This window comes from Chanodichthys erythropterus, chromosome 12 (genome assembly GCF_024489055.1).
Source record: "Chanodichthys erythropterus isolate Z2021 chromosome 12, ASM2448905v1, whole genome shotgun sequence".
NCBI classification, from domain to species: Eukaryota; Metazoa; Chordata; class Actinopteri; order Cypriniformes; family Xenocyprididae; genus Chanodichthys; species Chanodichthys erythropterus.
The window spans coordinates 12,174,391-12,184,438 of record NC_090232.1 but is presented as its reverse complement, the minus strand read 5'-3'; the positions used below and the strand labels follow the sequence as shown (position 1 = coordinate 12,184,438).

The 10,048-nt window shown below is 36.4% G+C and overlaps 1 protein-coding gene across 2 annotated transcripts; it reads right to left on the bottom strand.

Annotated features, from left to right (window-relative positions):
- Window positions 1–1,499: 1,499 nt before the first annotated feature.
- On the bottom strand, window positions 1,500–10,019 carry c12h4orf33 (chromosome 12 C4orf33 homolog). Of its 2 annotated transcripts, XM_067404336.1 has the most exons (6): window positions 9,885–10,019; window positions 8,334–8,545; window positions 4,945–5,005; window positions 4,815–4,866; window positions 2,044–2,243; window positions 1,500–1,952 (listed from the first exon to the last, which is right to left on the bottom strand). In XM_067404336.1, exons 2-6 carry the CDS (start codon window positions 8,512–8,514, stop codon window positions 1,853–1,855), a joined length of 594 nt encoding a protein of 197 aa, XP_067260437.1. In that variant the 5' UTR covers window positions 8,515–8,545; window positions 9,885–10,019; the 3' UTR covers window positions 1,500–1,852. The 2 variants fall into 2 exon arrangements, with proteins under 2 accessions (XP_067260437.1, XP_067260436.1); XM_067404335.1 differs by lacking the exon at window positions 9,885–10,019 and having other exon boundaries at window positions 8,334–8,721.
- Between the last annotated feature and the right edge of the window lie 29 nt (window positions 10,020–10,048).

Here is a 10,048-nt window from a genome sequence, read left to right as displayed (position 1 = left end):
TCGAATAGATGGGAATCAATATTTTAGTGCAGATATTACCTGCTTGTGACAAATGGATGAAAGGGGCAAAAGCGACAGGTAAACAGGTCCATTATGGATATAATGGAATCAAATAACAAACATGATTCATTCTTATGTTAAAAAAAAGGAGTGACAATATTCTCCCTCCCTTCGGCATTCAGGGTTGTATCTAATGTGTATTCGATGAAATCAATTCCACTTCTGTGCGGCTAACGGTGTTCAACTTGCAGAAATACCGCTGAAAACATGCCAGTGCCCAATCTACCCATTCAGTTTTGAACAGGCCTCCTATCAATTATAAAATGTCAGCGCATAAATTCTCCCTGATTTAAAAAACATGAGTGGAAGGCCATCTGATTGACTTAGCTCCGCTCCTAACAAGAAGCAATTTGTACTCTGCTATTTCCCCCAGTGAATAGATTGCATGTGGAGAGAACAAATGCGATTACTCCGAGTCTGTGTGTGTAATTTGAGTTCTGCCCTGGATGTGATTCTTTCTATTGGTTTCTATTTTCCTTTGTTTATTTAGGCTAAATACATGGGTAATGTGTGCTGTAATGCCTCTCTGCATTCCCAACAGATGTTTATGTTACACATATTTTATATAAATAATTAATACTACTATTAATTCACACGTTAATATAATGTACATCATATAAGCCTAATTAATTATAAGTAAGGTTTACTTTAATATAATACGCATGCTACCACAATTCAACTAACAAAGCTTCCATTTACAAAGAAGCTCCCGAAATGAATTATCCTACATATTAACAGATTAGCCTACATGATGTTTATTTGTATGACTTTAAGTAATTATAGTGTAACACGAACACTTTAAATTTATCATATCAAAAATATTTTTTGTATAAAATAAAATAAAACCCATTTCAAAATCTTTTTAATAGAGGCCTTCTTTCGTTAGCAGTTAGCCGTGACCTTCGCTCCCCAGGTACAGAGCGCGCATTCAGCTCACGCCCGCAGTGCGCGCTCCAGTCAAGAGTTCGGCAGCGGCTCGGTAATTAGTCACTGTTAATATTCATTTAACAGACAGCGGCTGTAATTATAAACCCGTGTTCCGTCTTATTAGCCGCTAATTTGTAGTTTACGCAGCGCCTATTGATTATACGCATGGGTTTGTTGAGAGAGTTAAAGCTCGGCTGTTTTTAGAAAATGTTTTATAGGTCTACCTAGATTATCATTGCAATCCAGCAACTGTCAGATAGCCTACTCAAGGTTGCAAGAAACCTATTTTAATATAGCAACGGACCTAATAAAACAAATGGATCATCTTAAGTGCATGTTAAAGGGATGGTGTCAGCCTAGTCATTTCTCTATGCAAAATGTAAGGAGAATTTCTGAATAATCTTCACAAAACTCATATTTCATATAGCTCTATATGCAACAAGTTGTTTCCAAGTTCCAAAACGGGACAAAAAAAACAAACAAAAAAAACGTTGAATGTTATCATTTGTTTATTTAATGTTCTATTTCCACATTTACAATCTCCATTTTTAAATAGTTAATTTCATTTCAGCATAAAAAAAAAAATCCCATTTGCTATACATATTGCATAGATATTTGGTGCTGGATGGAATACTTAACTGCTGAGATTAGTGCCGCATTACTGATAGAAGATTTATTAAATTGTGATAATAAAAGCCATTATATTGCCATTACACCCACATTAAAACAAGCCACATCATTAACTTTGATTAGACTGCAGTGGAGTTTGTGCTCTAACATAGCCATGGAAGCAAATTACAAGTAATTGCTGCATTAAAAAGCTGGTTATGAGACAGGCTTGACTTCGTTTGTGATTTTCAGCTGGTCATTTGCTTGCTAAATTCCACAGGTCAGATTCTGGCTGAACCCAGTCTTCTCCCATGATGCTTTGCAGAGTGAAGTCTTGAAAATACTCAAGTCGATGACTGTTCGGATGAGAGAAGAAATGTTAAGATCATGGTGATGTTAATATCCAATAAAATGAAACCGAAATAGTATTAATATATCTAAACTTACAAGTCTGGTCCCTGTCCTTCTTGCAGGTCTTCTCTAGGAACAGGATACAGAGCCTCGTAGGTCCTTCCTGCACCAGAGCCATGGATGGCGTAGGAGTTCATCTTATTAATGCCCTGAGGGAAATACCTCCAAGGCAGAAGTGCTTCTCCCTTCCATGTGTTGTCCTCTATATTGGCTTTGAATGATAGAGGGAGTTGTTGCTGTGACAGGTAATAGCAAAAAAAACACACAAAAAAAAACAAGCCAATGGTTAGGAATGGCATCAGGACATTTCTTAATACTCTATATTTTTCATTTTTATTATATTAAGCATTTCTACAAGTTTTAATATTAAGATATTTACTGTTATAAACTTTTTAAATTATTATTATTATTATTATTATTTAAATTGTGTTTATGTATATATAAGTCTTTGGGGTGTGCATTTGTCAATACAAGATCTTGACAAAAAATGATGCACCTCTTGATGGAAATAAATGTTGTGGTGATGTTTTTTTCCATCAAGAGGTGCATCAATTTTTGGCTAAGATCTTGTATTGACAATGCAAGAGGTGAGCACTCTGTAAAGTCTCCTCCAGCACTGTAATGAAGATTCAGCAGAGTGAGGATCCATTTGCAGTTTATTTGAGTAGTAAACACAACAATGGCAAGGACGAGGCAGAGGCGGTGACAGGGACAGGCAAGGTCCAAAGAAAGGCAGAGATCAGGGCAGGCAGCAAACGTACAAAGTCCAGGAACAGGCAAAGGTCAGGGAAGGCAGCAGAGAATCAAACAATCAGACACAACAATCCACAATAAACGCTCAGAAATTATCACCGGGGCAAATCAAGACTTTGCAGCATAAGTGTGTGTTTGTGTGTGTGTGTGTGTGTGTGTGTGTGTGTGTGTGTGTGTGTGTGTGTGTGTGTGTGTGTGTGTGTGTGTGTGAGAGAGTGTGTCATGTGGTGCAGGTGCATGCAATCAGTCCCAGGAATGAGGGCCTATGGGAAATGCAGTCCGAATTGAAAACAGTCAATTTTCAGGTGATGGCTCCCTCCGGTGGTGTGAGGAAGGAGGTGCAGGAGCCTCACTTGTCATGAGCACATCCCAAAGACTTTCAATGAATATAAGGTCTGGACTCAGAGGTGCCAATTCATGTGTGAAATGATTCTTCATGCTCCCTCCCAAACAATTTTTTTTTTTATTTTTGAGCCTGATGGATACTGACATTGTCATCCTGGAATCTGGCTATGATGTGTCTTCCTACATGCTTGTTTAAGTTTCTTTGTTTATTACGTTTTTTACGCCATGTTAGCATCATGGCTATTTACATGGCAAACACAAAGGTCCATGGTTGTTTATGAAATGAAAAGCTACACACTCAATCTTTCAGAGTTAAAAGAACCGTCACCAAACATATAACATGCTAGAAACATAATAATCACTCTAATAATAAACCATCACTTCTTTAATTAAAACTTTTTTCTGAGCCCAAACCTTTGAATGTTTGTGAATGTGATATGTTAAATACGTGCTAAACTGCTCAAAGGTGAAAGTAAAGACAGTTATAAATATATCATTGGTTTCCACAAAAATATGAAGCAGCAAAACTGTTAAATTGTCATAATATCACAATACTGTACTGTATTTTTGATTAAATACAGCCTTGGTGAGAAATTAGAGACTTCTTTCAAAAACATTAAAAACCTTACAGACCCCAAACTTTTAAACAGGAGTGTAAATGTTTGTTAAAAACTGAAAACATTAAAGGTGCCCAAGAACGCTTTTTCACAAGATGTAATATAAGTCTAAGGTGTCTCCTGAATGTGTCTGTGAAGTTTCAGCTCAAAATACCCCATAGATTTTTTTTAATTAATTTTTTTAACTGCCTATTTTGGGGCATCATTAACTATACACTGATTTTGGCAGCGCCGCCCCTTTAATTCTCGTGCTCCCTGCCACATGTAGAGGTGGAAGTCTGCCCGTAAGACTTCCACCTCTCGACTATATTATAGTGCATTTACAAAGTTCACACAGCTAATATAACCCTCAAATGGATCTTTACAAGATGTTCGTCATGCATGCTGTATGCATGCTTCGAATTATGTGAGTAAAGTATTTATTTTGATGTTTACGTTTGATTCTGTATGAGTTTGAGGCTATGCTCTGTGGCTAACGGCTAATTCTACACTGTTGGAGAGATTTATAAAGAATGAAGTTGTGTTTATGAATTATACAGACTGCACATGTTTAAAAATGAAAATAGCGACGGCTCTCTTGTCTCCGTGAATACAGTAAGAAACGATGGTAACTTTAACCACATTTAACAGTACATTAGCAACATGCTAACGAAACATTTAGAAAGACAATTTACAAATATCACTAAAAATATCATGTTATCATGGATCATGTCAGTTATTGTTGCTCCATCTGCCATTTTTCGCTGTTGTTCTTGCTGGCTTACCTTGTCTGTGCACAGATCCAGACATTAATACTGCCTTTCCTTGTCTAATGCCTTGAACATGGGCTGGCATTATGCAAATATTGGGGTCATACATATTAATGATCCCGATTGTAACGTAACAGTCGGTGTTATGTTGAGATCCGCGTGTTTTCCGGAAGTCTTTTAAACAAATGAGATTTATATAAGGAGGAGGAAGCAATGGGGTTTGAAACTCAATGTATGTCTTTTCCATGTACTGAACTGTTGTTATTTAACTATGCCAATATAAATTCAATTTTTGATTCTAGGGCACCTTTAATAAACTGATGTACAGTGTGTATTTGCTTACCATAAAAGCATTATGTTTTCCATTCAGCAGCAAAATAAGGTGTTGTCCATGTCTGTAATATCAAAATATTATTTCAGTTACATATTAGCAATGAAAAAACTGCCTAAAATACAGAGTAGGCTTAACTTACGGGCAGACTTCCACCTCTAGATATTGCTCAGTGTTGCTGTTCAAGAAGAAGGATTCGACCACTGAAAAATAAGTATGGAAGTAAGATAATGCCAAATGTTTTTGAAATAAAAAGCTTGTTGAATTGCACTATTTGAAAAAAATATGCATTACATTAGCTGTGCTTGCATTTAGATGCACTGTATTTTTAAGGCTTGCATGTTTATGGGATGAAATTCAACACAATCGTATATTTAAGCTGTGAATATTTCAATTAAAAATATTTCACACACATTTTCATTATTAAAAATTCAATAATTCATATTCACCTTTCAAATTTCACTTCCAAAATATTCATTCTGTTTAAAAATACAACCTATAAAATTCGACTAGCAATTTTCAGTCCATTTTATTTCGCTTTACAAATTCGCTCCCACAAATTCAGTGGTTCAAATTCGGCAGAAAATTCAACATTTCACATCCGGGAACTGCAGGAAGAGCAGTAGAGTGCCGATGCATCATCTCTATCTGCTGTTAGTCTTCTTCACCAGCAGGTGCCGCTAGCGGCTGTTTACAAAGACGAGCAACGGCTAGTAAGTCATCATTCATTCATAAAAACGGATTTACAGAATTAGAGCAAGCATAAGTGAATATGTGATGATTATCAGGGCCAGTATAAATGCAGAAAAGCTGATAAAGACACAAAAACTGCATTTATGTTTAATTCAGTGTATTTACGCTTACTTTCCCAGTGTAGCTACAGCTTTCTGTACAGTGAACAAGATAACGTTATTGCCCGATGCTGGTGTACAGATCAAACGTTAAATCTGAGATAGACATATATTTCTCTCTGTTGTTTAGTTTCCTTAACTTTATATCGCGGCGCTGTGTTGTAATACTAGGGCTTCCCTCATCCGTCATAGCTGCCATCAGGACATATAAAACTCTTAACACAGCTTAATGGACTCGTACAGTGATATAAAAGACCAAACTCGCACCTCATTTGTGATGTAGGTTAGACTATATAGGCTCCAAGAAAGCAGATACTGGCATAAAGTTGATTTGACGCTGAACGTTTGATTATGATACTCGCAAATTTAGGGACCGTCTCTAAAGTTACGACATTCTGTATTCACGTTTCTACCTTCAATAGCATTTAAAGAGAATGACTTAGTCACAAAACCAACTGTAAATTGTTCATCTAGCTGTCAGGTATAATGCAAACCTTTTAGATTTTTGATGTTTATTATAATAAAAGGTAACACTTTATATTAAATAGTTGATATGAACGAACAATGAACTGCACTTCTACAGCACTTACTAATCTTTGTTAATGTTAATTCCAGCATTTACTAATACATTACTAAAATCAAGAGTTGTATTTGTCAACTTTAGTTAATGCACAGTGAAGTAACATGAACAATGAACTGCTGTATTTTTATTAACGTTAACAAAGATTAACAAATACAACAACAAATGTGTTGCTCATGGATAGTTCACATTAGTTAATACATTATGAACCTTACTGTAAAGTGGTTCCAAATAAAGTGTCAAGTAATATGTAAAGATTGCTATGTATTTCACTACTGTATTGGATTATACAAAAAAATGCCATAACTTAAAGCTCAATAGCATATGATGAGAATGATTTAGTCACCAAAACTACCTGTGAAGTGTTCATCTATAGGTGCCAGGTCAAAGAGTGATGCACCCTTCTCTCTCTCTCTCTCTCTCTCTCTCTCTCTCACACACACACACACACACACACACACACATATTCAAGCACACTCAACTCAAAGTACATGCACATATACTTTTTCTTTTTTTTACACATTCATCACACAATTAGTTCTACTTAGTTAATTTTATTTCTAAATTTTATATATTAAAGTTTGTATAAGCAGGATAATCTATGATCAGGTAAAATAAAAAATGAACAAAGTAAAAAAAATAGTGTGATGAACGTGTAAAAAAAATAAATAAATAAATAGTATAAATATATGCATGTACTTTGAGTGAGGTGTGTTTGAATATGTATATGTGCATGTGTGTCTACAAGAGTTTGGTAGAAGGTAGAAACGTGAATACCAAATGTCGTAACTTTAGAGACGGTCCCTAAATTTGCGAGTATCATAATCAAACGTTCAGCGTCAAATCAACTTTATGCCAGTATCTGCTTTCTTGGAGCCTATATAGTCTAACTTACATCACAAATGAGGTGCGAGTTTGGTCTTTTATATCACTGTACGAGTCCATTAAGCTGTGTTAAGAGTTTTATATGTCCTGATGGCAGCTATGACGGATGAGGGAAGCCCTAGTATTACAACACAGCGCCGCGATATAAAGTTAAGGAAACTAAACAACAGAGAGAAATATATGTCTATCTCAGATTTAACGTTTGATCTGTACACCAGCATCGGGCAATAACGTTATCTTGTTCACTGTACAGAAAGCTGTAGCTACACTGGGAAAGTAAGCGTAAATACACTGAATTAAACATAAATGCAGTTTTTGTGTCTTTATCAGCTTTTCTGCATTTATACTGGCCCTGCTAATCATCACATATTCACTTATGCTTGCTCTAATTCTGTAAATCCGTTTTTATGAATGAATGATGATTTACTAGCGTTGCTTTGGTCTTCCTAAACAGCCGCTAGCGGCACCTGCTGGTGAAGCAGACTAACAGCAGATAGAGATGATGCATCGGCACTCTACTGCTCTTCCTGCAGTTCCCGGATGTGAAATGTTGAATTTTCTGCCGAATTTGAACCACTGAATTTGTGGAAGCGAATTTGTAAAGCGAAATAAAATGGACTGAAAATTGCTAGTTGAATTTTATGGGTTGTATTTTTAAACAGAATAAATATCTTGGAAGTGAAATTTGAAATGTGAATATGAATTATTGAATTTTTAATAATGAAAATGTGTGTGAAATATTTTTAATTGAAATATTCACAGCTTAAATATACGACCATGTTGAATTTCATCCCATAAAAATGCAAGCCTTAAAAATACAGTGCATCTAAATGCAAGTACAGCTAATGTAATGCATATTTGTTTTCAGTTAGAGCAATTCAACAAGCTTTTTATTTCAAAAACATTTGGCATTAATTTACTTCCATAAATAAGTCAGTAGCACAAACTGTAAATACTGCGTAAAAGAAAAAGTGAAAGATAAACAACTTAACTTAGTGTTTCATAAACCTTTTCGTCTAATTCATATTCAAGTTCTCAACAAAGTTAAATCAGACTTTTATTTATCTGGTAATTAGACAGTCCAAGGATCAAAGGTCATGTGTGTATGCAACAAGATCAGTTGATTCCAACAATTTGGTTTAAAATTATATGAAAGAAACTGAATCTGTAAACAATATTTGAGCCTTTATTAACAGTATATAAGAATGAACATACCCTCATAGTCCCAGAGACCAGGGAACGGCTCTCCAGGTGGTCCGGCTGGTGCAGGGGGGTCGTTAAAGAAAGGAGCAGTCACCTGCATTAACAAACCTTCCTCGCCAGGTGAGAAGCGAATCTTTACCGGCTTATGATCCACAGGTAAGCTGTCCCAGGTGTGTCTGATATAGAACTCCATGGCAGTCAGGAGGATACAACCACTGCAGACACTGTTAAGCATGGCAAAATCTTATTTTCTTATATAGCTAGACCTGAAATATTAATAAATGACTATCTAGATCAGTTCTCAATGTATGTAAATGTGTAAGTATCAATATATGATTTATCCACAGTTCTGTGCTGTATTACGGCTTAAGCAGCTCAGGACACAGGACTGTCTGATATGCAATAAGGTTCAACAGTCATTGATAAGCAATGCATCTGATATCATAAACATGTCACCTGATCAACATGTTCATTCATTTGGCCAGAGGAGAACTGGCCCCCCAACTGAGCCTATTTTCTTCCAAGGTTTTTTCTTTCTCCATTTCTGTCACTGATGGTGTTTAGGTTGGGTGGACCACTTAAAGGTGCTAAAGAGGATCTTTTCGTCGACTGAGAAACCAAAGACTGTTACTAAGTTTTTGAAATGAGCGCATGCGTAAGAACAACCCCCCTCCTTCACAGCTCATTTCGAGGGAACGCCTCCCAAAACTCGTGCACGAGTATTGGAACACCAGTGTTTACCACCGGCATTCGCTGTGTCGTGTTTTTTGGATTCATTATGTTGGACTCACCGCAGGTAACTCATAATCTGCAGTTGTTACTCCTGTCTCCTGACAAAAACATTGCATGCGGCGCCTGTGGAGTGTGGAAAGTTACTGGAGCGTGCAGACAAGCTCGTCTCTCACAAGGAACTTCACGGCAATGATTGACAAGCCAGAGGGCCAATCATTTACGCGATGATCGCGATAAGGTCCTACCTCGTGCACAGATGATGTATATTAATATTATTCCTTTCAGTGCACCTAATAAATAGTATTTTATCATTTAGTAAAGACAGTTTCAAGTAATATTGCAAAAATGTATAAAACAAAACATCGTCTTTAGCACGTTTAATATTCAGTAATATTACTGATTTGACTGCAAATCTTGAACTGAATTGAGCTGTATGATAACACCACTGTCTTCTGCAGTGCTGCTTTTAATCGGCCTCATTTCAGAATTGACGAATTTTGCAACGTCGACATTGTCACAGCTACTTAAGTCAATAAACAGTGAACAGACTTGAGCTGAATAATGACTCTGTTAGCTGCTTCACAGCTGAATTAAAGTCTGTTTGGATCATTGATCATTATTTTCCTGTTTATCGCTGTAAAGCTGATTTGAAACCATTTGTGTTGTATAAAGCGCTATATAAGTAAAGATGACTTGATGTCATGGGAAAAACACTTCCTGATTTCTGGCATAGATCAACAATGCATCCCACAGACGTTTCAGTAGTCAGGCACATAGTCGGTAGTAAATAAGAGAGATTTTATTGAACAAAATGATGAAGTAAAGTATTACCCTATTCGATCACATCGAAGGGCCCCGTTTTGTTAGTTCCTCAATTCAAGATAAGAACCATGGGGGAAAAAGAGGAACTCCATAAACCACACGGAACCTAAGCGAGTTGGAGTTTCCCTGGAACATTTAAAAGAGTTGCACCGCGTCCCTGAGGATGAATCTGG

Coding starts and splice junctions, on each gene's coding strand:
- c12h4orf33 (XM_067404335.1), bottom strand. CDS start 8,556: ATGCTTAACAGTGTCTGCAGTGGTTGTATCCTCCTGACTGCCATGGAG. Junction 2,244..4,814: donor GAAAACATAATGCTTTTATG/GTAAGCAAATAC, acceptor TACCTGTCACAG/CAACAACTCCCTCTATCATT. Junction 1,953..2,043: donor GAAGGACAGGGACCAGACTT/GTAAGTTTAGAT, acceptor TCATCCGAACAG/TCATCGACTTGAGTATTTTC.